The sequence below is a fragment of the Penicillium hispanicum genome (genome assembly GCF_028827665.1).
Source record: "Penicillium hispanicum strain IBT 35686 chromosome Unknown utg000003l_segment0_segment0, whole genome shotgun sequence".
NCBI lineage: Eukaryota > Fungi > Ascomycota > Eurotiomycetes > Eurotiales > Aspergillaceae > Penicillium > Penicillium hispanicum.
Genome location: NW_026623195.1, coordinates 2,437,864 through 2,461,644, shown reverse-complemented (window position 1 = coordinate 2,461,644; position 23,781 = coordinate 2,437,864). Strand labels below are relative to the sequence as shown.

General features: G+C 51.9%; 13 protein-coding genes across 13 annotated transcripts; 6 read left to right on the top strand and 7 right to left on the bottom strand.

Annotated features, from left to right (window-relative positions):
• Positions 1 to 207: 207 nt before the first annotated feature.
• On the top strand, positions 208 to 1,263 carry N7459_003357 (uncharacterized protein; the record flags this gene model as incomplete). The annotated part of the gene is made up of 2 exons (XM_056942541.1): positions 208 to 671; positions 741 to 1,263. The coding sequence occupies 2 exons, from the start codon at positions 208 to 210 to the stop codon at positions 1,261 to 1,263; spliced, it is 987 nt and encodes a 328-aa protein (XP_056802424.1).
• Positions 1,264 to 1,871: 608 nt separating this feature from the next.
• On the top strand, positions 1,872 to 2,855 carry sdh2 (succinate dehydrogenase iron-sulfur protein subunit SDH2; the record flags this gene model as incomplete). The annotated part of the gene is made up of 3 exons (XM_056942540.1): positions 1,872 to 2,235; positions 2,316 to 2,467; positions 2,535 to 2,855. The coding sequence occupies 3 exons, from the start codon at positions 1,872 to 1,874 to the stop codon at positions 2,853 to 2,855; spliced, it is 837 nt and encodes a 278-aa protein (XP_056802423.1).
• Positions 2,856 to 3,873: 1,018 nt separating this feature from the next.
• Positions 3,874 to 4,782, bottom strand: N7459_003355 (uncharacterized protein; the record flags this gene model as incomplete). The annotated part of the gene is made up of 1 exon (XM_056942539.1): positions 3,874 to 4,782. The coding sequence occupies one exon, from the start codon at positions 4,780 to 4,782 to the stop codon at positions 3,874 to 3,876; it is 909 nt and encodes a 302-aa protein (XP_056802422.1).
• Positions 4,783 to 6,411: 1,629 nt separating this feature from the next.
• On the top strand, positions 6,412 to 8,283 carry N7459_003354 (cytochrome P450; the record flags this gene model as incomplete). Its single annotated transcript, XM_056942538.1, has 4 exons — positions 6,412 to 7,581; positions 7,647 to 7,757; positions 7,841 to 8,007; positions 8,109 to 8,283. The coding sequence occupies 4 exons, from the start codon at positions 6,412 to 6,414 to the stop codon at positions 8,281 to 8,283; spliced, it is 1,623 nt and encodes a 540-aa protein (XP_056802421.1).
• Positions 8,284 to 8,698: 415 nt separating this feature from the next.
• N7459_003353 (uncharacterized protein) lies at positions 8,699 to 10,301 on the bottom strand (the record flags this gene model as incomplete). Its single annotated transcript, XM_056942537.1, has 3 exons — positions 8,699 to 9,344; positions 9,394 to 9,826; positions 9,899 to 10,301. The coding sequence occupies 3 exons, from the start codon at positions 10,299 to 10,301 to the stop codon at positions 8,699 to 8,701; spliced, it is 1,482 nt and encodes a 493-aa protein (XP_056802420.1).
• Positions 10,302 to 10,780: 479 nt separating this feature from the next.
• N7459_003352 (uncharacterized protein) lies at positions 10,781 to 11,864 on the top strand (the record flags this gene model as incomplete). Its single annotated transcript, XM_056942536.1, has 2 exons — positions 10,781 to 11,691; positions 11,750 to 11,864. 2 exons carry the CDS (start codon positions 10,781 to 10,783, stop codon positions 11,862 to 11,864), a joined length of 1,026 nt encoding a protein of 341 aa, XP_056802419.1.
• A 1,678-nt stretch (positions 11,865 to 13,542) lies between these two features.
• On the top strand, positions 13,543 to 14,463 carry N7459_003351 (uncharacterized protein; the record flags this gene model as incomplete). Its single annotated transcript, XM_056942535.1, has 1 exon — positions 13,543 to 14,463. The coding sequence occupies one exon, from the start codon at positions 13,543 to 13,545 to the stop codon at positions 14,461 to 14,463; it is 921 nt and encodes a 306-aa protein (XP_056802418.1).
• Positions 14,464 to 14,734: 271 nt separating this feature from the next.
• Positions 14,735 to 15,598, bottom strand: N7459_003350 (class II fructose-bisphosphate aldolase; the record flags this gene model as incomplete). Its single annotated transcript, XM_056942534.1, has 1 exon — positions 14,735 to 15,598. One exon carries the CDS (start codon positions 15,596 to 15,598, stop codon positions 14,735 to 14,737), a length of 864 nt encoding a protein of 287 aa, XP_056802417.1.
• A 398-nt stretch (positions 15,599 to 15,996) lies between these two features.
• N7459_003349 (uncharacterized protein) lies at positions 15,997 to 16,358 on the bottom strand (the record flags this gene model as incomplete). The annotated part of the gene is made up of 2 exons (XM_056942533.1): positions 15,997 to 16,053; positions 16,122 to 16,358. The coding sequence occupies 2 exons, from the start codon at positions 16,356 to 16,358 to the stop codon at positions 15,997 to 15,999; spliced, it is 294 nt and encodes a 97-aa protein (XP_056802416.1).
• A 2,478-nt stretch (positions 16,359 to 18,836) lies between these two features.
• Positions 18,837 to 19,149, top strand: N7459_003348 (uncharacterized protein; the record flags this gene model as incomplete). Its single annotated transcript, XM_056942532.1, has 2 exons — positions 18,837 to 19,040; positions 19,093 to 19,149. The coding sequence occupies 2 exons, from the start codon at positions 18,837 to 18,839 to the stop codon at positions 19,147 to 19,149; spliced, it is 261 nt and encodes an 86-aa protein (XP_056802415.1).
• Positions 19,150 to 19,541: 392 nt separating this feature from the next.
• Positions 19,542 to 20,981, bottom strand: N7459_003347 (NAD(P)-dependent oxidoreductase; the record flags this gene model as incomplete). The annotated part of the gene is made up of 3 exons (XM_056942531.1): positions 19,542 to 20,099; positions 20,166 to 20,659; positions 20,726 to 20,981. The coding sequence occupies 3 exons, from the start codon at positions 20,979 to 20,981 to the stop codon at positions 19,542 to 19,544; spliced, it is 1,308 nt and encodes a 435-aa protein (XP_056802414.1).
• A 420-nt stretch (positions 20,982 to 21,401) lies between these two features.
• On the bottom strand, positions 21,402 to 22,649 carry N7459_003346 (uncharacterized protein; the record flags this gene model as incomplete). The annotated part of the gene is made up of 1 exon (XM_056942530.1): positions 21,402 to 22,649. One exon carries the CDS (start codon positions 22,647 to 22,649, stop codon positions 21,402 to 21,404), a length of 1,248 nt encoding a protein of 415 aa, XP_056802413.1.
• Positions 22,650 to 23,095: 446 nt separating this feature from the next.
• N7459_003345 (uncharacterized protein) lies at positions 23,096 to 23,779 on the bottom strand (the record flags this gene model as incomplete). The annotated part of the gene is made up of 1 exon (XM_056942529.1): positions 23,096 to 23,779. The coding sequence occupies one exon, from the start codon at positions 23,777 to 23,779 to the stop codon at positions 23,096 to 23,098; it is 684 nt and encodes a 227-aa protein (XP_056802412.1).
• Positions 23,780 to 23,781: the final 2 nt, after the last annotated feature.

The window sequence follows — 23,781 nt, the reverse complement described above, 5'->3', positions numbered from 1 at the left end:
AGCCTCGTGCGGCAAGACTGATTATCAATCCAATTCTGAAGGCCACGGCGCTATGGACATTCGCGGTATATAAAGCTCGTAGGTATCTGCTGAATGACATCCCCAACCTCAGACATACCTATTGCACAGATACCAAGTGATCATTGCCCTCTGGGTCTGTTTGCTGCTATCATTTTACTATTGTTGGACCGATTCTCTTTTACCGGTATGACCCTCAAGTATCTCATTACAGGTGCCACCGGCGGTCTTGGTTCCCAGGTGTTGGCCTATTTTGTTGCCAATGTGCCCGCAACGGAATACGCAGCCACCTCTTCCAATGAGGAGAACCGCAAGCACTTTGAGGATCGGGGCATCGCCTTCCGATTGGTCAAATATGAGGACGCGCAGAGTATGGAGGCCGCTTTCGCAGACGTGGAGAACCTGCTCTTTGTGAGCACCAATACCTTTGATGTCGAGAAGCGACGTCAGCAGCATCAGAACTTCGTCGACGCAGCCACGAAGATGAAGGTCAAGCATGTACGTCCGAGATCAATCCCTCAACAGGTCGTCCTTATCGGTCTAATGTCTGTTTGCCAGGTGTGGTACACTTCCCTCGCCTTTGGCGGCTTCGGCCCCGACTCCAAGGCAGATGTTATGCGATGCCATTTGTTGACTGAAGAGATGCTGCGACGGTAAGTGGTCCGCCAAGTCTAGTCTCCGCGTCCGCCAGGTAAACAATGCCGCTGACACGCCGCAACTAGGTCGGACGTCAACTTCACGTCCATCCGCGAGGGCTTGTACACCGACGCCTTCCCGGTGTTCATGGGATGGTATCCCAGCACCTCGACCGTCTACCTCACGGCGGACGGTCCCGTTGCCTTTACGCTGCGGGAGGAACTGGGCGAGGCCACCGCCCGACTGATGATCCGCGGTGGCCACGATCGGGAAATTGTCCTCCTCACTGCGCAAAAAAGCATCACCTTTTCGGAAGTGGTGGATCTGATCAACGAGACCACGGGTCGACAGGTGCAACTCAAGCTAGTCTCGCCGGATGAGTTCGTGGCCATCAAGGCTGCCGAAGACGAGGGAGGAAAGGCGGAGGGTTTCTTCCGGAAGATCATAACGTGGTACGATAGCATTGCTAAGGGTGAGGGCGCCATAACGGATCCCCTCATGGCGGACTTGCTTGGGAGGGAGCCGGTGCCGCCCCGCGCGGCCATTGCGACGATGCTCAAGGAGAATCGGGACTATGGCTGGCACCAGAACTATGCGAAACGGGGTTAGCGAGAGGTATAAGGCAATTGATTGGCATGCTGGGGTTGATTTGGAAATGGTAGATGGTGAGCGTGCATAGACACATGCCGTGGTTAGCGACAACTCCGAGGGAATCAATCGGAAGCCGTTGTGTTTTATTCGGCAACGGGCCCCGGGACGTTGGTGCCTTGTGGCCTGAGGCGGCCGCAGCGTTATGTCATCCTTGGTGTTGCGAACGATGAGCCAAAATGAGATGGACAGAGGCCTAGTTAGTCAAATGCAAATACAATGTTGCGCCTATGGCACTCAGGAGAGACCATTGTATATTTCATAGCTAGCAACTCAATCAGTTGTACTTCACCACTACTTCGGCTTTTCGACCAACCCGCCGTGTCCGCCCGATGAATTGGTTTTAGCTGGCCGCTGATTGGCCCAAATTCGCTGAGTCAGCGCATTGCCGACGCCCCAACCCGAGGTTAGCAAGTCAAGACTCCTTTGACTTCATTTTGTCGCCATTCTTGCTTGCGGTGATCCGGCCCTCTTTCGGCTCTTCCTGCTCTGTGAACGTCTCCCCTCCACGCCTGCGTGCTGTGAACACCATCTGCCCTCCTCTCGGCGAATCGTCACCTCCGCCCGCCATGGCCTCCCTCCGCTCCACGTCGCGGTTGTTCGCTGCGTCGCGCCCGCTCTTCCGGCCGGCCACTTTTGCCCGCTCGTATGCCACCGTCGAGTCCACTCCCTCCGTCGACCCCATTGCGTCCGAGGACCCCAGCCTGAAGACCTTCAAGGTCTACCGTTGGAACCCGGACAAGCCGAGCGAGAAGCCCACCATGCAGAGCTACCAGCTCGATCTCAAGAAGACCGGCCCCATGATGCTCGACGCTCTGATCCGGATAAAGAACGAAATGGACCCAACGCTGACCTTCCGCCGATCCTGCCGTGAGGGCATTTGCGGCAGCTGTGCCATGAACATTGACGGTGTCAACACTCTGGCGTGCTTGTGTATGTATTTCTGCCTCGAGGCCCCGCGCAGTGTGGTGAGAGACACACCATCAATGCCAAATTTACTAACCTCCAGATAGGCCGTATCCCGACCGACACTGCCCAAGAGTCTCGCATTTATCCTCTGCCTCACACCTACGTTGTTAAGGATCTCGTCCCCGATCTGACCCTGTTCTACAAGCAATACAAATCGATCAAGCCCTACCTGCAGCGCGATACCCCCAGCCCCGACGTGAGTGGCTTTGAATCGTGATAGCAAGCATTACGACGTCTTTGCTAATACCGTATGTGATCTGTAGGGCCTTGAGAACCGCCAAAGTCCCGAGGACCGGAAGAAGCTCGACGGTCTGTACGAGTGCATTCTGTGCGCTTGCTGCTCGACCTCATGCCCCTCATACTGGTGGAATAGCGAGGAGTACCTGGGCCCCGCCATTCTGCTCCAGTCTTACCGCTGGCTGGCCGACTCGCGTGACGAGAAGACCGCCGAGCGCAAGGCCGCTCTCGACAACAGCATGAGCGTCTACCGCTGCCACACCATTCTCAACTGCACACGTACCTGCCCCAAGGGCCTGAACCCTGGTCGCGCCATCGCCGAAACCAAGAAGATGCTGGCCTCTTAAACGTGGATATCAAAACGGAGTTGGATCTTTTCCCTTTTCTGTCCCATGTCTTGCCAGCCGTTTTTCCTCTGTTCTTTTTCTTTTTATATTTTCCCCCGACCCTGTCATGGATGTTTCAATAGGTGTAAATTGTGGACATTTGATTCTTACAGGAATGCACTGGTGATCCAATTGATGAAATGTGAGGAGTTGTGTCCTTCGGCTATATGCTCTCATAGACACCCCGCTGCGCCCACTTCCCTTGGATGTCCAGCTCGCCCGGCACTAAAGAGCATGTTGTGAATCATGCTGAGATCTTCTTTTCCCGACCTTTTCTTGATAGTCCACTACCATTGATCGCTCTCGATCAAGCGTGTGCGTCGGGCATTGTGCTTACGCGGCTTCGCGGCTATTTGTTTTGCCTACGGGAATTCAATCTCGACCGATCTAGTCAGACTCTGCACGTCAACCCAATTCTTCTTGTAAACCATCGAAGGCGCAGATTTCTTTACCTACTAACTAACTTCTTTTAGCTCGGGATAGCCTATTTAGAGCGGGAAGGGGAAAGGCAGAAGCCGCTCAAAGAAAAATAGTCTACTAATGTTCGACATATCTATTTAAACTAGATTGTTAAGATCGGTTAAACTTACAACATATACAAGCTCCTAGAGGGTATCTTTTTGACTTTTGTAATAAATGAGTTCAATGTAATAAGGCACAGCGGCATACCGCATACCGCACCGCCTATGCTCTTATATAAATATACCTACTATATGGTAAGGTAGGAGGCCATGTATGTAGCGCGGCTGGTAAACCTTATAATAAAATAATAAGCTAGAGGCTGATACTTTTTACTACGCGGTCTAGATATTCTGGTTCTAACCTTGGGACTGATGCTCCTAGGCTAAATACAACCATAATAAAGCTAGAGATATACTATAGTAACGGCAAGAAACAGCCCAGAGCGAGCCAGAAAAAATTCCCATCAGGCAAAGGAAAGACCCAGAAAAGCGACAATGAAAATGAAAATGAAAATGAATCAATAATCCATCCCCATCGCAGCCCAAATATGGGTCGCTAGGAAGACTAAATCTTGCGTATTGCGGACTATATCTCTCTCCTTAGGATAGCGAGTCTTCTTCCGCCAAATCTTGAGAAAGGGAATCAGTAAGGGCTCACCTGAAACTGTAACTGTGCCACCGCCTCCTGCGATTTCGATGTGGTGGTTGACCTGTGGTCTTCTTGTAACCATATTCCACTCCCACTTATCGATTTTGACAAGTGGTTGATCTCGTTTGATCTTTATCGTAATAGCGATATTTGCTTGACCTCTTGCTGGATCTACCCACATCCTTGCGTCCTCACGAAGCTTGGTCTCAGTTTCAGACACACCCACTTCTAAGACCACCGCGGGCCTATTGGGGGCTTCATGTGCACTGGTCAACGGCGCCCAGCCTTCATCTGGGACTTTGACTTGCTCATTGGCACCCACGATAACATTCACGCTCGCAAAAGACTCGAATTTGAGGTCAAGTTCCATGCCCCTTAGGGCCGCCTCAATAAGCGTATTCATTGCGCGAGCGGCGCAGCGGTGTTCCCGAGTAGTCATTTTGATACTGAGAATTTTCGTGATTGGGTCGTATTCGTAGAGAAAACCAAGGGGTCCTTGGTCATTTCGATGAAGGATTTCGTGTTTGAAAGAAGACGGGTCGATCAGGAAGACGATATAATTTGAATTGTCGTCGGTTGCGGGTTGAAGAGTATCATGATGTAGAGTTGCCAGTGTGTAGTTCATGTTTCGAAAACGTGCAGTCTCATAGTCTAAGATTCTATGAAACTGTTGGCTATCCTGGTACATATATCGAGGAACAGGTGGAGGTAAATTCTCCAAAAAGCACTCTCTATCCTCGCCATATCTGGCAACGTGAATGTCGGGTTCAGCCGCCATGGCAGGACAGGTATGTTTTTCCAAGGTTGCTTTATCGTCAATTTCAGCAAAAGGGCATTCTAGGACGATGTGTGAGACGTGTGGATGAAGTTAGAGGATGAATGTTCTTAAATATAAGATTAGCTACCTCATAATGATGTACCATAATTACTATCCGGCTTTAGCTGAGCCGCCAATACCGACCAGGGTCGCTAAAGTGTATTATGCACGTCGAGATAGTTATGAGTCCATCTTTTATACATTGATAGGCTCTATAATAAAGGTAATAAACAAAAATTAGTACCAATATTGAACTATTACTTTTTTTGTAACCCTAATAGTAGAACAAACCTAGAAATTCAATATAGTTCTTAGCTACAGAAGATTTCTGTTGCGAGAATACTATATATATGTGTTACGGCACGTGCCCGGGCACAACTAACCAAACAAGCCAAAAGACCAAATATGCTAGAACGCTATGTTCTAGCATGCCCGGGACCGATATAACTAGCGCACAACGGTAGACTAGGGTGGTGACAGTCCTAGTCCTAACAATATGTTCGATCGTGTGCTTAACTATATATGGCTAGGGTTGACGAGATCCGATGTAACCTAAGATTTCTATTTAGAAGACGAGCTTCAACTATACCTATTCTCTTCCCCGTCTAGAAGATCTTCATGCGAACCCATATCGGATGACCATAAATGGCATTTTGCCCAGAAGTGGCGCATGCGAAGAGTGCCATCTTGACAACCGTCTGGCAACTGTCTAAAGCTGCCCAGTTTGAAGGTTGGGAAAAAAAAAAAAAAAAAGACTAGGTCGCGAGAATCAATACGTGAGATGGGAGATGGCATAGGTGGTCTAATGGGCGTAACATGCTGACCTTTGCATTCGGCGAGAATGCAAAGTTGATGCCATCGAGAAAAGCCTTGGTTGAACCTCCCGAGGGCGTCGGAAACGTTGAGCTCTCTGGCTATCAATCTCTCCTCAGCTCATACACCTAGATGGCCTCGATGCCCTGGTTAAAATACGCTTGAAATTTCCTCCGGGGAAACCTAAGCGGCGCGCTGTGTAGTGGATATATTCTTGTCGCCCCTCTGTCGCAACCTCAGTCTCCTGGTCTTTTCCCCACTCATACACCCCTCATTATGGCCGACCAGCATTTATAACCAACCTGCCTGTGTTCACGATGATTTGTCCCAGATATGGTGACTGGCCTGGCCAACGCGCGTGTGGTGGAGATGGCTTGCTGCACCCTGCCCGCACTAGGGCCCATCACACTCCACATCCCAGCATAAGTCTTGCCCACTAAGACCAAGCGCCAGACTAGGCAATTCCATCGTCTCCGTCGGGCGCCGCTGCAGCAGCGGTAGCGTGGGTGTCACTATTGGCAGGGGTCTGCCGCCCTTGGAGGCAATGCCTCATATCGTGTGTCCAGTCAGAGATGGCGCGGCGCTGCGGCCCCCAGTTGGGAAGGAATTGGGAGGAGGATCACACCGGACGATCTGCCTCGTCTCTCGTGGTCCTCGCCGCATATATGGACGACCTCATGACCGACGCCCTCTCTGGCACCTTTTCTCCTGGCACGTTTCGTCGTCTGTGATATCTGATCCTGGAGTCCTGCAGGCTTGCAATTTTATATTCTTCCAATGGAATACATGTTGGTCTACCCCGTTGTGGTTGCGGGCTTTCTGCTCGTCCTGGCGGTGCGTATAGTGACTTATCGTCTATATGGCCATCCTCTGCGTGGGTTCCCGGGCCCAAAGCTCGCTGCAGCTACGTTTCTCTACGAGTTCTACTATGATGTTGTCAAGGGCGGTATGTACATCTGGGAAATCGAACGCATGCATGAGAAGTATGGTAAGCAGCTCCATTGCACTCGCATCTCTACCAGAAAACATACCACGCGAGAGGCGACCAAGCCTCATCTAACACAATTCCACCAAGGTCCTATTGTTCGCATCAATCCCAGAGAACTGCACATCAAAGACCCGTCCTACTACGAAGAAATCCATGCTGGCGCTGCCTCCAAGCGGGCCAAAGACCCCGAGTACGCCGTGGCGTACGGGGCACCGCGCTCGCTCGTTGGAACAATCAACCACGATCACCACCGTCTGCGTCGCAGCTACCTGGGCAACTACTTCTCAAAACGTGCCATCACCAGCCTGGCACCTTACATCCACGAAAAGCTGGACCAGCTCATCCACCGCTTCGAGAATGCCTTCCACCACTCTCTGGTCGTCCATCTGCAACTGGACTTCGCCGCGCTCACCGCAGATGTGATCACTCAGTACTGCTATGGTTGGAGCTACGGCTACCTCGACGACCCCAACCCAGCCGAGAAAATCGACCTTGTCGACGGTGTCGCTGGCGTCATGACCATGTTCCATATTCACCGCTTCTTCCCGATCTTGATCCCCATTTCCCGGGCTGTGCCGCCGTCCGTGGTGCGTTGGTTCCAGCCGTATATGGCGGAGTTGTTTGCCATTAAGGCAAGACTTCGTCGGCAGGCAGAAGAGACACTGCAGAGCAGGAAGACGGTTAACATCGACGATGAGAAAGTGCGAGATGGCATCTTTGAGGCTTTAACTTCCCCTGACATCCCGGCGCAGGAGAGAAGCTTGGATCGTCTGGAAGATGAATCTATCCTTCTTCTCGGGGCGGGAACAGAGACCACAGCTCGGGCTATTGCCATGTCGATGTACTATGTAGCGCTCGACGAGGAAATTGGCCGAAAGCTTCGCGCGGAGCTGAGGACTGTGCTGCAGACACCGCGGTCGAGGGCGTCATGGTCGGATCTGGAACAGCTACCGTACCTGGTGAGTTCATTGCCTGCAGCAAACTGGTTCCTTGGAAAGTTTGTTCGTTTCTGAAGATCCTATAGACTGGCGTTGTCAACGAAGGTCTTCGTCTAAGCCACGGCATGACCGCACGCCTGGCCCGGGTCTCCCAGCACGAGCCGTTACTATACAAGGACTGGGTCATTCCAGCGGGGGTAGGTAGATATATTCCAGACGCCCCCGATCAAGAAAATTGAGCATGCGCCGCATTGAAACTATCTGTATTGACAATCCGCAGACCCCAGTTAGCCAGTCAAACTACTTCGTGCACATGGACCCTACGCTGTTCCCGGAGCCCTCGAAGTTCGATCCCGAGCGATGGATTCGTGCAGCCGAGAGAGGCAAGTATCTCTCACGATTTATCGTTGCATTTACCAAGGGGAGCAGACAGTGTCTGGGAATCAAGTAAGTCGTCCATCTCTCGGCCAAGGTGGAACTTTCAATCTTGGTACTCTTATGGTCCTCTTGACATAATGGACATTCATTACTGGTGCTGATGACCACAGCCTTGCCTATGCGGAGATATACATGACCATTGCGCATATCGTGCGGCGTTTCAAATTTGTGCCGTATGAGACTACGGTGGAAGATCTAATGGTCTATCGCGAGCGCGGAGTTGGGCTGCCCAAAGATGGGTACTTTGACGTCAAAGCGAAAGTCAAGGCCATTCTGGAAGACTAAATTTTCACAGGTCTCTAGCGGTGCGTGTGAATCGGGGCTGGATCATGGTTAGGGTTCTCCGGTCAAGGGTCGAGATGGTGTCGATGGTAGGGTGTGCAACGCACTTTCCCAATACCCAAGACAGACTGAACTCCGATATTTATTCTGATTACTTTCTCTTACGCGAATGGATTAAATGCAAGTCCGAATAATATCGGCTTTGGCTCATTGTCCATGCTGGTATGTAGGGAGGCCAAGGGGCGGGCTCCTCATTCTCCGGGTTTTCGCATCCCTCAGTCCTGTCTAACCTACGGCGACGTATAAGGGCCCCAAGTGTAAGGTCCCCAGCAATTGGAGCCCTTGATTTCATGCTCAGCCCTGGAAATCGCCGCGTCAAGATGCGAGGCAAATTTAGAAGTGTAAATACGATCAACTTTCATGTAGACATTGCAGTCTTGAAAATCGCCTGTCCAGGCCGATCATGCAGGATGTCAATCCACAAGAGCCCCTTGAGCCGGCCACGCAGTTCTTCCCAACCCTGAGCTCCACACATGTCACAGTTGACTCTCAACCAGGGCATGAGCCAGGAATCATCGGCCGGACTTAAGACCGATATAGCACCGATAACGAGAAGCCAAGCCAAGATCTGCGGCGGAATATCTTGAACCCGAAGGTTCAGGAGACAGTGACGATATCTTCGAGGAAAATATGTGTGCGGGAGCTGCACGTCTTTGCACTGAAGGAAAACATGGGATGAGAAGGCGAGAAGGCCGAGACGCACGGCTTCGTCGATGGAAGTCGGGTCGAGATGTTTCATGTCGACGAGGCGATACATTACCGAACCAATGGCGTTCAGCAATGTCTCTTTGGTCAGCTGGCGGTTACGTTGAGCAGCGGAGTTGATTGCGGAACAAAATTTCTTCATGGCTGTCCAGGCTTGCGCTAGGTCATCGTTGAGGTCCAACCGTATTGTCTTTTCCCCTGGGTAGAAGGCGTGGTCAAATGGGATCAATGGCTCGACTGATGGGTCTCGGAAGAAGACCGGCTCGGTGCCGTTGTTAATTGCGATCGCCAGGTCAAATCTGTATAACGGTCAGAGAGGAACGATACATCACGGCTAGGGCGGAGTACTTGAGCAACTCTGTGATCAACTTTGTGTTATAAGAAAACGCATATAAGCCACCTCTCATGTCGACCAGTTTGCGTAGTCCCTGCAGGTGGTGTTGTGCTGAGCCGAAATCGTTGACGAGGTGGGCATGGCCAGCTAGGTAGAGCACGACCAGTATCGTAGCGTCAGAAACCTGGCTCTGCGCCGCAGAGATTGAGAGCCTTTCGCGGAGGAGTCGAAGTGTCTGGGAGTAATGCACCATGGCTTTGCGTTCGGTGGCAGGTGTCTCTTGACCAGAGACCAGGAAGAAATAGGCTTGACATAGGAAGACCACTGAATGCATGTATGCGTCGTCGTGTGTCAACAGATCAAACCATACCGTGTCGACCGTGTCTTTCTTGTGGAATATTATACAGCTTTCCAAGGGATATAGGATCTTCTTTGCCATAAAGGAGACTATGATTTGCATGATCAGAAGAGCGTCCATAAGTGGCGCTGTCCGATGGTTATCTCTGCATGTAGACTTACATTTCAGAACGTCTCGCAATAGTGGCGGCTCTACCGGCGCCGCAAACCGTGTGAAGGAAAGCTCATCCCCGACTTTCTGAGGGATCGTCGGATAGCGCATTTTCACCACCAGGCTGGAAGCATCGTACGGCTCTGCCCCGGAGGCGTCCGACTCGCGCGAAGCTGTTGTTTGTGGGCGTTTGGCCGTGCGAGTCTTGCCTCGGTTTTTCCCCAGCATCACATATTTCCTAATCAGCTTCCGCTTGTCTGGCTCGGTCTTGCCCATGCCATCTGTGAAGACAAACGGCATTTCCCCTATTGGCTTCCTGTCAGACCCACGCATGCCGATCTCCACATGGCCGTGATTAGGACTCAGCGGATTGCCTGTTACCGAGAACTTACCCATCCCCTCAGACGTAGCCATCTTCGTAGGCGGCAGGCGTGGCTAATCGGGTTGAACGGGGCTTGACCGAAGCATAGAGTTTCGGGGTGGATGCGAGTCCCCCGATCTCCGAGCGAAAAGCCGCGAGGCGTCAGGCGTCAGGATTGACTCAGACGAAGCGGCCTCCGTTAAATCCGGCCGGCACGGCTAGACGAGACTGCTGAAAACAGCAGTGCGATGAAGTATCAGAACGCTCGGAATCGTGAATGTGAATTGGGGCGCGGATGGAGTGGAGGCGAAGGCGTTCGCACTAGTCGGCGCTAATGCGCCTGATTGACTGCCGAATCCGGAATGGCGGCATCACTCGATCTCTCATTGGTGATTGTCCTTGGCTTCTGACAACTATTCATGGCTGGAAAGCATATAAAGGCATCGATAGTCCTCTTTCTGGCACCACTTTCAAGAGCCTTGAATCTGATTGCTTTCAATCCGTTGTGACTGTTTTCTGCATCTGACTCACCATGTCGTCCTCTAAGGATCTCCCCCCATCAACCGTCCCTTTCTTCCCAAATCAATTCATCAAAAACCAACACTGTTCAAAGCCGCAGTATCCTCCCAAGGACACGGATCTCTCGGGTCAAGTGGCTATCATCACTGGTGGCAACAGTGGTCTGGGCTTGGAAGCCGCAAGCCAACTTCTCTCCTTTAAGCTCTCGCATCTGATCATCGCCGTCCGTTCTTTGCCAAAGGGCGAAGATACCGCGGCCACTTTGCGAAAGAACTATCCCAGTGCCACTATTGATGTCTGGCGTCTTGACATGAGCTCCTATGAATCGGTGCAAGCCTTCGCAGCACGGACCGAGAAGGAGCTGTCTCGCCTCGACTTCGTCATCTTGAACGCCGGCGTGATCGGATCCGAGTTTCAGATCGCGCCTGCGACTGGACATCAGGACGTGATCCAAGTCAATTATCTCTCTACCATGCTTCTCACCATCCTCCTACTCCCCATCCTGAAAACGAAGTCCCCCGCTGGCACGCCGGGACGCATCACGATCGTCACCAGCATGCTGTCTTTGACCGCCAAGTTTGCAAACAAAACCCAAATTCCACTTCTTCCATCCTTCGATACAAAGGAAAGCTACGACAGTATGGACATCTACCCCACATCGAAATTCCTGGGCCAGATTTTTGCCTGGAAACTCACCTACGCGATCTCGGCGGACGACGTCGTGGTGAACATGGTGGAACCCGGGTTTACCAAGGGCACCAACCTGCAGCGCGATGCACCCGTCGTAGTGAAGGCTGCGCTGAACGTGTTGAAGGCTGTCTCGGCGCGATCGGTCGCCCTCGGCGCCACAACCTATGTGGACGCCGCGGTTGTGAAAGGCAAGGAATCCCACGGCTGTCTCCTAATGAACTGGGGAATCGTCCCGTGAGTATCGACGACGCTGGAATTCTCCTTATGAGCCACTGCTAACAGATCTCTGCAGTTACCATTCTCTCCAATATACGCCAGAAGGAAAAGAGCTGATGGAACAATTATGGGAGGAGACTTTGAATGAGTTCAGCTTTATTGATGTCAATGCCATCTTGAAGTCTCTATGATGAGTTGGTGGATCTGGTTTGATGGCGGGCATGGGTGTGTGCGCTGGCTTTTGATGGGCCTGGTTGACTGTCTGTCCCATTTCCATGCCGATGTCTTTTTAATACTAAATACATACCGTCTGCAATGCAAATATAATTACTTTGGTCGTGCTTATTGAGCAAGCTGAACCAAAAAGTGTCTAAGTAACCACGATTTATACCGCCGCTGGAACGGGCTCCCCGATATCCCGCGGATATATACTTTGGAAGCGCTGGCATGAGACTTGACTAGGTACCCCTTCTAGGAAATTAAACAACTTCAAATAGGACCCGATAAATAAGAACCCAGATGAACATGTCCTCAGGAATGTCTAGTCAACGCAACCTGTCCTGAGTTTACTTTTCTAGATCATCCGTAGTCTCGGAAGGGCATATCAAGCCTGACTTCACTGTCAACGTTGCCCTAAATCAAAGTAGACCACCGATAATTCTGGAAGCAAATCCCCTCCCAGTTCGTCTTAATGTACCATTATTTGGGTCTACCTATGTTCCTTCGAGACAAATCAGCTTGCATCCAGACATTGAGCACAAAACCCAGACTTCCAGGTGTATTGAACTACGTGGTGAATACGAACAATTCGGCCAGAGATTCGGCACCAGAACTCACCTTCTCACTCACCATCCAGCGAAACGATCATCACCGATTGCATCTTGCTTGTTGACGTGATCTATCACATCCGACCCATCTCGGCTAGAGAGGCGTGGATGGTTACATTTGAATTGGTTCGGCAAAAATGCGAGAGGCGCCGGTGTGCAGATCACAAGAGAGACCTCAAGCGCTGGTAAGAGATGGCCAGTTCGAGGGTGGCAGGTAAGAAAATCCCGACAAAGCTGACAGCGAGCGTGCGGCTTCAAGTGGCCGACGCTGCAAGGGGTTGCAACTGGAGACTGGGAGGGTTGCTAGGGCGATCCCATCTCGCGTGCCTGAATATCCCTACATAGTAACGAGTGTCTGAAGCAGCTGTTTCGAAAAGTATCCAATGGGACCTTTTGTATTGCAGAGTTGCAAATCGGGGTTTCTCGTCAAGAGGACCCCGAATCACAACATCGAGTGGAATAATGATGTTTGATAACGCAGGTATAGAATCCGATCGCCTACAATCGCACGAGCTCCAGGCTGGATTCACGGTTGTAAACTGCGAGTTCCAACCTCTCCAACCACCTCACAACTCATACTATGCCCGCACATGCAGCATGGCGTGAGGAACCCTGCCACCTGAAGATGCGTGCACCTCGTGGAAAGTGATGAATCAAAGAGTGCTATACACACTCCAGCCTGTGGGAAGCTTTGAATGGCAAGACTGTCGGTGATCATTCCACACGAGCCAACCACAACCCAACAGTCTACCGGTGGAATCTGACTATCTCCCATCACTTCCATACCTGAAGGGCCTGCCCCTTATGCTATGCAAGACTCGTCATGATACCAGACCACCGGCGCTGATCCTCGCCAGCGCGTCTGTGAGGCATGGAGAACGCGATAAATCGCACATCACAACATCCTGTGGACTGGGAATCCGAGCAATCTCTACATAAAGGGCTTCGCATCGCTTGCTCCCGAAGCCAAGTCTTGATTCATTCCGACCCATTACCTTCTTTTCCCCGCCCAGTCTGAGGCAATTGTCTATAGCCCAGCAACATGCATTCCTCTTACCTTTCCCTGGCCATCCTCGCAGTTGGCGCCACCGCCGCGCCGAACTACCCTAAGCCCGATGCCGACGAGGATTCATTCAACAGCTTCCCGTTCATGGCTTCGGGCTCATCCAGCATGGATGACGAGGATGATGGTCTTGAGAACCCCGTTCCAGTTGCCATGGAGGCCATGATCGCTGCCCAGTCCTCTCAGGCATACTCGTACGCGCCTCCCCAGCCTGCGCCAACCCACGCCGTGGTTGCGACTCCGGCGATACAGAACTTCCCTGCACCTACATCTGATCTGGATGTTGAGCCTTCTACTCCTGCTTTCCTCAGCTTCCCTGCCACCCCGTCTATTCCCGATGTGGCAGAGCAGTATACGCCTGTACCGAAGAGCACGACACTCTCCATCCCGGATTTCCTCGCTCAATACACGCCTCCGGCCGCCAAGTCGGCCACACCTGAGGCTCTGCCTTCCTCCAAGAGTGTATCTTCCGCAGAAGCGACTCCCCATATCCCTGAGGCCGTGAGAAACCTCGTTCCGGAGATCCCCAAGCCCATTGCTCCCTCGCCAACCTCGATACCGGAGGACTACGACGGCGCGGAGAGCCCTTCTCTCCCCATGGACTCCGAGTACGACGCCCCCGCTGCCCCCGTGGCGCCCAGTCACTCGGCCAAGCACATCTTTATGCAGAGCTCGACTCACATGGCTTTCTATGCTTACGCCACGCCGATATCCTTCAGCTCCAAGGCTCGCCCAACTGGCCGCCCGACTCCGGCCTTCAGCCGTCACCATACTACTCCTTCCAGCTCGGCCACCCCGTCTGCTACTCCTACCCCGAAGGCCAAGTCCAAGTCTGGTCCCCTTGGTACCCTGACGAGCCTGCTCGGGGGTCTCCCTCTCATTGGTGGTGCCCTTCGCTAGACGCGTATGTACACTCCTAGAGGTGCAACGTTTCTGTCGATGCCTCTCAGGCTCACTCTTCTCTTGACGGCTTGCACTGCCCTATTCCCTCGGGAAATAGGGCCCATTTGCTTCTTCACTGGGATTCATTGATATCCAAGGCACAATTTTAATTACACAGGCGTACGTGAAACGGCGTTAGCAGAGTTCTCAAATTATTTTGTAATTGGGCGTCGCGCAGTTAAATAGTTTGAATGCAAAACTTCTCCAGTGCGTCTTTAATCCTCCCAATCTATAGAGCGTATCTCCTCCCAGAGCCCAACATATCAATGCACCTCTCCACCGCCGCCTGCATGGCATTCGTCGCCTCCTCCAACAAGGTCGTCAAGGGCACCTTGCCCGCCTTCTCCTGCTGCACCCTAACATACTCATTATTCAGCACTTTATTAATATTAATCTTCGCCACGCCGCAGTCAATACACTCCTGAAAGATCTCCTTCGTAAACGGATCCGCCCCGTGCAGCACGAGACGCACCTCCGCGCCCACAGCGCCATGAATTGCCCGCAGCCGCTCATACTCCAGCTGGATGCCGCGCGGGCCGTACTCGCCATGCACATTCCCAAACGCCGGCGCCAGCCAGTCGATGCCCGTGTCGACGAACTCGCGGCTCTCCGCCGGCGTCGTCAGCAAGCCCGCCAGGTCCGCCGTATCCGCGACCCCATCCTCGCCGCCCTCGATGCGCCCGGGCTCGGCCTCCGTCGCGATGCCGCGCGCGTGGCAGTACGCCACCAGCTCGCGCGTCAGCGCCAGGTTCTCCGCCTTCTCGTGGTGCGACATGTCGACCATGATGCTGTCGAAGCCGCCCAGGTCGGCGGCGCGCCGGATGATCTCCGGCGTCTGCGCGTGGTCCATGTGCACGGTGACGGGCACCGAGGCGTTGCGCGCGGCCTCGGCTGCGGCGTGCACGAGGATGCCGTCGGCGTAGTGCACGGCCCAGGGGAAGAGGAGGATCATGGCGGGCGAGCGCTTGGCTTCGGCTGCGCGGACGGTGGCCAGGATGCCTTCCACATTGTAGCAGCACATGGCGGGCACGCCGTAGTGGTTTGCGGCGGCGTGGTCGAGCATGCGCACGGCGCGGTTGTCGGGGAGAGGCATTGTGGCTTGGAGATTGAAGGGAAATATGGAGACCGAACGTGATGCAGAGGGAGTAGTGGCGAGCTGGAGGGTGTAGCTTCGTTCGCGATTCTGCTGGCGCTGTTATATAGTCGATCGCCGAGTTGTCCGAATGTCGCGATGAGTCGCTTGTTGTCCGATGGCTCGGAGATGGTCCGAGGGGACTCAGCATGACGTCAGGCTGGGTTTGGCTGATTGCACCATGCAACTAACTAGTCAAGCAGATGTCGAGGAGTTTAAAGCAGCTTGCAAGAATAGTTCAACCTACACCTACGGTTCTTACAGCTACATTCAATAACAAATTGAGCACAGATAGGAAGCGGATCATGCCAGCTTGTAGATTAAGGCTTTCTCAAGGCTTCCCATAGAAGCTCTGCTATTTAGAGCAGGTGGTTAAGGCTGCACTGCAGGTTGAGATCAAGGTTGATCAAGCCCTTCTAAGAGAATTGGTTAGCCATTTCCCTTCTTTTCGTGAGAATTGTGAAAAGCTCAGCTTTTGGCATACCTGCTGAACATCACTCTCCGAGCAGCAGTAGACATCACCGCCGGCACAGCTCTCGCCCAAGAGACCGGTCAGAATGTTGCCCAGGGAGATAAGACCGCCATTGCCGCCGTCACAGACGACAGTCTGGTGGCTGTCGCACGTAGGGGTATCAGACTTGTCGGCACTGTGGCCATTGCTACCGGGCATAGCAAGGGCAGTGGTGGCAAAGAGGGCAGCGCAAGCGACAGCGAACTTCATCTTGGCGAATGGTGCGTGAAGGGCTAGCATCAAGAGATGAATTAGCAAACGTTTTCTCTGCCTGGATGGTGCAATATACCGATGATTAGATGTGGTTTGAGTGGGTTTGGAGATTGCTGAACATTGAACATGGGAGGTGAGTGCTTGAGTATTTATAGGCTTAAGATGTGGGGAGTCTGCAATGGCCATTTGGACGAAGCAACAAGTACATGCAACGGTAGTATAGCATCGGTCAGACAGATGAAAGGTCTTTTTTTCCTGGCAACTTCTCCAGAGTCCCAATGGATCTTTTCCGAAAACGGTGTTTCTACGACGGTCTACGAACATTAGGAAAAGTCCAGGCACCGAGCTAGCTGTCTCCGGAAACTAAGTGCTATTATGGTGTATTCCAAATATCACATTGCTATCTTCATCAGAATCGAGAGCCGCTGGTTGGGTAGAAACTAGCATTGGTTGTGGCTACACTCTCATTCTATTGACATAGGAATCTTGCCCTACGGAACAGTAACCGTCAGCTCTCTCTATGGAACTAAATTTAGGGTACATGAGTGTCTTTTCATGTTTCTTGGAGTTGTATCGCCCAGCTCGGGTTTCCTTTTCGAAAATCAAAGGCTCTGCCGGTCATACTTCCACCTGGGCGATTTTGTGGAATTATGACAATACCTTGAGAGACCCCGGACCGCCTTCGTGTAAGCTAACCACTCTAATAATTTTCAAATTCGCTTGAGAAGAGTAGCAAATCTACTTGACTAAAGACATAATTATTTCTAACTCTATGCTGCTTGGCTAATTACCTACAGAAGCCTTAGAAATTCCGCATCGTACATATTGAAGGCATTGTCTGACTTCTCCCGTTGTATCACTTAGCCATATTCGAAAGAAATTCCATAGAAGTTGGTTGTCACAGGATAGACCCTCAGACTGTAAATCAATTCAAATTTTTTTTAAACATATGGAGAAGAAGATCGGGCGAATGAATCGAAGGAATTTTATTGAGGACAATGTCACTGCTACACTCAGTACTGATACCACATGGTGACCTACAGTAAGTTAACACGAAAACGGAACTCCACACAATAAAAAATCTTTTTCTCAAGGAACTAAGCTAACGTCCAAAAATTGTATACCCATAGTTGCTTGACGCATGCGGGCTAGCTTCAATGAGACAAAGAGGGCCGCTGCGTCACGAAGCTGAAGATGGTTGTGATCGACCTCGGATGCAGTGTAACTGCAGCACCAGTTTGAACTGATCCAGGCCATTGTAGCACGAAAACATATCTTACTTCCCCAGGTTCCTTGAACAGTCATCAATGTTCCATTAAATTCCCCTGGTAAAATAGACTCTCGGTTTCGATGCCAGACGAACGTTGTGAATAGTTCTGCAAACAACGAGGCCACCGTAAATGGCTACGATCGTTTATAGATGGTCTATTGGTAATAGCGGTTGCCTGAGAGATTCGGCAGGCCCCTGGTGCCGAGTGTAGATGGTCTCAGTCTGTAGTCCCCTTCCTCCCTCTACCCCCCGTCACTCTGGTTCTGTGTTCCTACCCAGATCGTCGGGTTGCTACATAGATTCCTCGTTTTCTTCTATTCCTCGACGTTTGAGATTGACCTGGCACTTGACCAGTCTCTCTGCACCATCAGTGGGCATTTGCGAATCAAGGTTTGGTTCTATGATAGATCCGCAGTGTGATACTTGGCAGGGAGCTCCATATTGCAGTCTTCCTGTGGTATTTCCTTACCCCTGGGTTATTTTGTTTTCTCCTGTATCTACTGTCATCTTGACTGCAGATCTCGGACACAAAATTCGATGACAGATATGAAGTCGATCCTTTCTGGGGCTCATTACTCGTTTGACTGGGATGTCACCTTTTCAAATATCCTTTGCTACTAAAATGAGCATTCCAGCTCATCTCAAAGTCAATCAAAATTCCAGTAGTATCTAGCTCAGTGGTTCTATCCACTAGGCAACAAGTATTCTAGCTATCTTGAACGATTCATATCATCTTCGTATATGTTTCGGGTTGTTGCACCGCAAGAAGCAGTCGTTGGGGGCCTGATCTACATAATATTACTATGTATAGGAAGCAGGTGTGCTATGTATGAAATAAAGAATGAGGTCTATGACTCTTTTAGAGGCTCGCTCTCATTCCTTCGTTCATCCCTTCGCCACATATATCATTAGTTCGGAATCTGACAAGTCCGCAAGGGATAAACTATAGGTTGATTCCTTGATATTCCACAAAAATTCACATTCCTGTCAGCCTCCTGGTGTAACCGTCTGGAAATATTGAGCTAAGGCCTCTGTGGCTTTGATTCGCTTTTCAGAAAGGGCTTAAATAACGACATTCCCTTCTCACTGGATGAACTCACACACTTCTCCATCTCAATTTGAACCAGTCCACTATCGTTCAGGTAATGAACCCACCATCTTTTATGAGGCCGGTGACTAATTCTTGTCCAGTCTCATCCGCAACCATGAAGTTCATCCTGCTTTCTCTTGCCCTCGCGGTTGCCGCCATTGCCGGCGACAGCGACAAAATCTGTAAGAGCGGCCAGAGTGTTGTCTGCGCCAAGGGTGGCAATGGCGGCCTTCTGACCTTGGGCAATGTTGCAACCGGTGCGCTGGGAGACAGCTGCTCTGGTGGCGACGTTTACTGCTGCGATGACAAGGATGTCCAGGTAAGAACGATGTTTGGTGACTTGGAGATTCCGCTTGCTAACATGTAACCAGGGCGGCCTGCTGAACCTGGACGTCAACGCCCAGTGCAGTCTCAACCACGTTCTCTAAGGGCATATTACAGGCGAAGTCCATCTCGCTTACCAATGTGTCTGTTGTGCTATCAGAGTTTTAATTCAATCTGCTTCTCATTTGCTTTGATTAAGGGGCATTTATAATTAGTTAGTTGAAAGTAGCGCAGCGGTGACCAGTTGCTCCAAATATTGATGTTCCCAGCTACGATCGATATAATGTAGTCTGACGTAAAATCTTCCTTAATGTGGTCGGATACTACCTAGGCGTAGTGTAGTAGATGTTCAAAAATATTGATTATGGTGGAATCGGTAGATTCCCAAGTTGAGTGAAGAACCAGCAGGTCGCATTGAAGAGTTCTGCGGTTTCCTAGGTATCATAGATGTGTACTCTGAAATACTGTCGATATGCACCGGACTTGGATATATACACTAGCTGCCAAATACCTTGACCACGCTGGCACTTCCCTCTGTACCTAATCCGGCCTTCTTCGCCAACAACAACACACTCATCGCCGCATTTCCCAGATGTAACGGGCAGTGCAGATCTCGTGCCTTTTGCGCAGCTTTCTCCAAGCGAGCAATCGCCGCATTCAGTGTTTCTGGTCCGTCAGTCTGACCAATACGACCTTCAATCATCTCCAGACCCTTGGTCATAAACTGCTTACTGGCTCCTGCAGCATCGCTGACTAGTGTGAAAAACTGCTGGAGATCGACATTGAGATAGCGGGCAAATGCGATGGCCTCTGCAGCTGCGACAAGATTTGTAACCTCCATCATATCCAGAACCAACTGCTGAGCTTCGGCGGTCTCCTCGGCAGACTTGGTGCTGGACACCTTCGTAATGGGCTCGGCATAGTATTGGCGCACCATCGCAGAGTCGTCAACTGGTCCGTATCCCTGCAGAAGAGCAGAAAGATAAACCTGCTCGGCCGTGGAGCACAAGGGTGTGGGGAATTGGCTCTGACGAGCAGAAGTGGTAATGATTCCCTACAACACAGCGGAGGTTCAGTCAGCAACCGCAATCTCATATCACCAGACAGAATCGAAACTCACCACATCCTTCAGAATAATCGTCAGAGCACTAGCGCCCGGGTTCCAGTCTTCCTCCAGCATGCGCTGGAGACGGTTTTCGTGCATCCACGACCACGAACCCGACGCCTTGATCGCCTCCGCGGTCGTGCTCGCATCCAAGCCCAGCTGCGCCGCAAACCCCTGCGCCTCGCTCGCACCCAGGATGTGGATTCCAGCCAGAACTTGGTGCACCATTTTCATGTTGCTTCCCGCGCCAATCCCTCCCGGCACGAGATACAGCTTGTTTGCGTCGGACATGGCCTCCAGCAGGAACCGCCCGCTTTCCAGCGCGGCATCCGGGGCACCAGCCATGATGGAGAGTGTCCCGTCCGCTGCGCGCTTCGCACCACCAGACACTGGGGCGTCGACGAAGTGAATATCCCCACGGCCTCGCGACTGCAACTCGGCGGCGACGGACTGGGCGTACGAGGCGGCCACGGTCGAGCAAAGGATCAGAGTCGCGTGCGGTGGGAGTGCTAGCTCGAGGATCACAGGTTAGCATCGTAGAGCCGAGGAGGATCTCAGAGGCGTCGCTCACGGACCGGAGACAATGCCGTGCTCGGCAAAGAGTACGCTCTGCACCTGCGGCGCTGACGCTACCATGCAGACGTAGTACTGCTTGTCACTGGCAGAGTCTTGCAGCGATGATGCAGGGATGCCACCTGCGGCTTTGAAGCGCTCGACTGAGGCAGGGAACACATCGAACCCGTGGACGGGGTAGCCCTCTTTCACGAGGTGGGTGGCCATGCCAAAGCCCATGGCGCCCAGGCCAACGAAGCCGACTGCAGGCTTGGACATGATGTATTGAAGAACGGACAATCAGGAGAGAAGACACGATCGAAATATGAAGACAACTTTGTACAGTCAAGCAGCAATGCGACGTGGGGTCGGAGGGACTTATCTACCAGGCAAGTGGGATACTCGGGCGAACTCCGACAGCCCGAGCTCCAGCGGGCGCCGAGCCGAAGCTGAACAGGCAAATACAGCGAAACACCTAGGTTTAGTCGGTCGAAGGGTTAATTTTTTTATTGATAGTGTCGATAGGTAACACTACGTTCCTTCTGTATAGTATTACATATGAAGAGGGAATTGAGATGACGGCATTGAGTTCCTATATCTATGAAGTAAATAGAGGAAACATGGCATAGAGAAGACCGGGGAAAACACCACACCATGGAAATGCATGAATCGTAAGAAACTAAGATGGAAACAGACCTGTCAATAATGAGTGGCAACACCACTACGGAGGAGAATGAGCTCTTCAACCTCATCCTCGGGCACTGCATCGAAGTCAGGACGTCGGAAGCGAGGTCTAGGAGCGTCGCGTGCAAACGGAGTCGGTCTTCTGTGAAGGATTGGTCGGTAACTACCCAGGGAACTAGTATCTTCTAATGGACAGCCGCCATCACTCTGGTCTGAGCTGAAGGAAGCCTGCGATGCGCTCTCGTCATCTGCATCCGCATCCGCAGTTTCGCACTGACTCTGATGCGTCGGAGTATCCTGCATGGGCTGCCAATCGACCAAGCCGCGGGCCATCGCAATGCCCGCAAGGTCGAGATCGGGGATCCATTCGTAAGCTGTGTGTGGTGGGAAAACAATCGACGACACATCGGACATGGAGGCACGCCAAAGACTGTCATCGGTCGCGTCTGACTGCTCGCCCTCATCAGCGGAATCGCCGGTTGTTTCTTCCTGGGAAGACTGGTCAGCATGGGACAGAACATTGGAGACCATGGATGAATCTGCTAGGAACGTTTCTGGAGAGGTTTCCTTCAAAGCTTTGGCAAGGTCAGCATATAGTGCCTCCAACGAGGGAAGCGGGTCTAGGAGATTGATTTTGGATCTTGTCTCCATACCTGGCTCGAATGTGCCTGTATCCTTACATTCAAAATCCAGCGGCTTCATGCAGAGCGGCACAAGCTCGGAAGTATCGGTGTGAGGGGTGAGATTCAGGTAGAGGAGGGAGGAGTGATCGTCGCTTGTGGTCTGCGTGGTATGATCAATGGGGGCTCGCTGGGGTAATTGAGGGGCATATTGGCATTCACACGCGTTTTCAAAGTCGAATTCTTGAGCTAGGTCGAGGAAGATGTCATTCTGTCCATCATCAGCACACGAGGAGACGGGGTCACTGGCGCCTTCGTTCCTCACAACGCCCGTCATACGAGCAGCGAATTCAATGAATGGCTCCTTCGCGTCCAGGCCCTCGATGGACCGATACGACTGGGGCAGCAGCGATGTATGGTGATTGTTTATCACGGCTTCACTCCATTCAAATTCGCATTGTAGACAGAGGTTGGCATGCTGGCTGGGGAGAAGGTTATGGGTAACTTTGGCGTCATTGCACGATGCGGTCTCGTCGGATCCAGCGACCAGGCGAAGTTGGTTGGTGAACTCCTGACACCCGTTTACTGTGAAGTGGGAAATGTGCCCACAGAGGGGATAGTGGTGATAGGTGTAGATGCACATTGTTGATGGTGGGAGATGTGATGGGTTGGCGTGGGTGAGATGTGCTGGCATTGGGGAACTCGCTTTCATTATATAGCTCTGGAGAGTCGGCAGGAGGAGGGTACAAAGACAAGGTTAGACACTATCTCATCCAAAGAACACGGAAAATGTCAAAGCAATTGTCACAAGGTTCATGCCGGCCCTTGTCCTTGATTCTTTGAAGTCATGTAATAGAAACAAAGACCAACAGATCAACCTTGTCCCTCTTAACAATGGCCTACCAGGGTGAGGATCCAAGCGATCCATTCAGGGACTTGATACCATTCATTATTCATTATCGTACAAAGAAAATGACTGTAAATCTATCCAAGCCCCATACCAGCTAGCCCGACGCCCAGCGCTCGACAAAGTGGGAAAAGAGCAGATACCCAATCTTGTATAAAGAAACACCAACGAGCGAGAAGATATCAACCTTCCAAATCCATCACGTACCGCACACCAGAGTCCATCAGCCACCAGGCAGCCGTCTCGTGCATCCAACGCACCAGCGGCTTCTCTAAGGGCATCACCTGGGTCTCATCGGATCGCCTCCACATCATCATCTCGCTGGAGAACACCACCTGTTCGTCCTTCTCCTGAAAGCTGATCGCGAGCCGGCCACTGGCAAACTCCATGGTCTTGATCTTCATTTCAAACTCGACCTTGTTCTTGCTGCGCGCAATCACACGGTACACTCCACAGACAAGCTCTCCTTCGTGGAAGTCCAGCGAGGCGATGTATGAAGCTTTGAAGCTCCGTTGTTCCTCTGGAGTCTTGCTGACGAAGCGAATCATCAGCGCCTGCGGGAAGTGCGCGAAAGCCGTCATGTTCCGGCGCACCAGCTTGGTAAAGAGTAGGTCCAAGGGGATCCCACTGGGCAGCGCATCGCGCGATACCGGCCGCGATGAGCGATCGTAGAGCGCAAAGTATCGGTCTGTGAAGACAGACTCTGGGACGGATTGGATCTCCGCTGGCTTGGGCGACGACGCAGAGAGCTTTCCCCGATGCGACCTATGTTGGATGCGCGATGAGAGCCGCCGGTGGTAGATGAAGAAGTATATGACCGACGAGCCGGTTATGACGGCCGTGGCTGTGAGGAGAAATTGTAGCATCG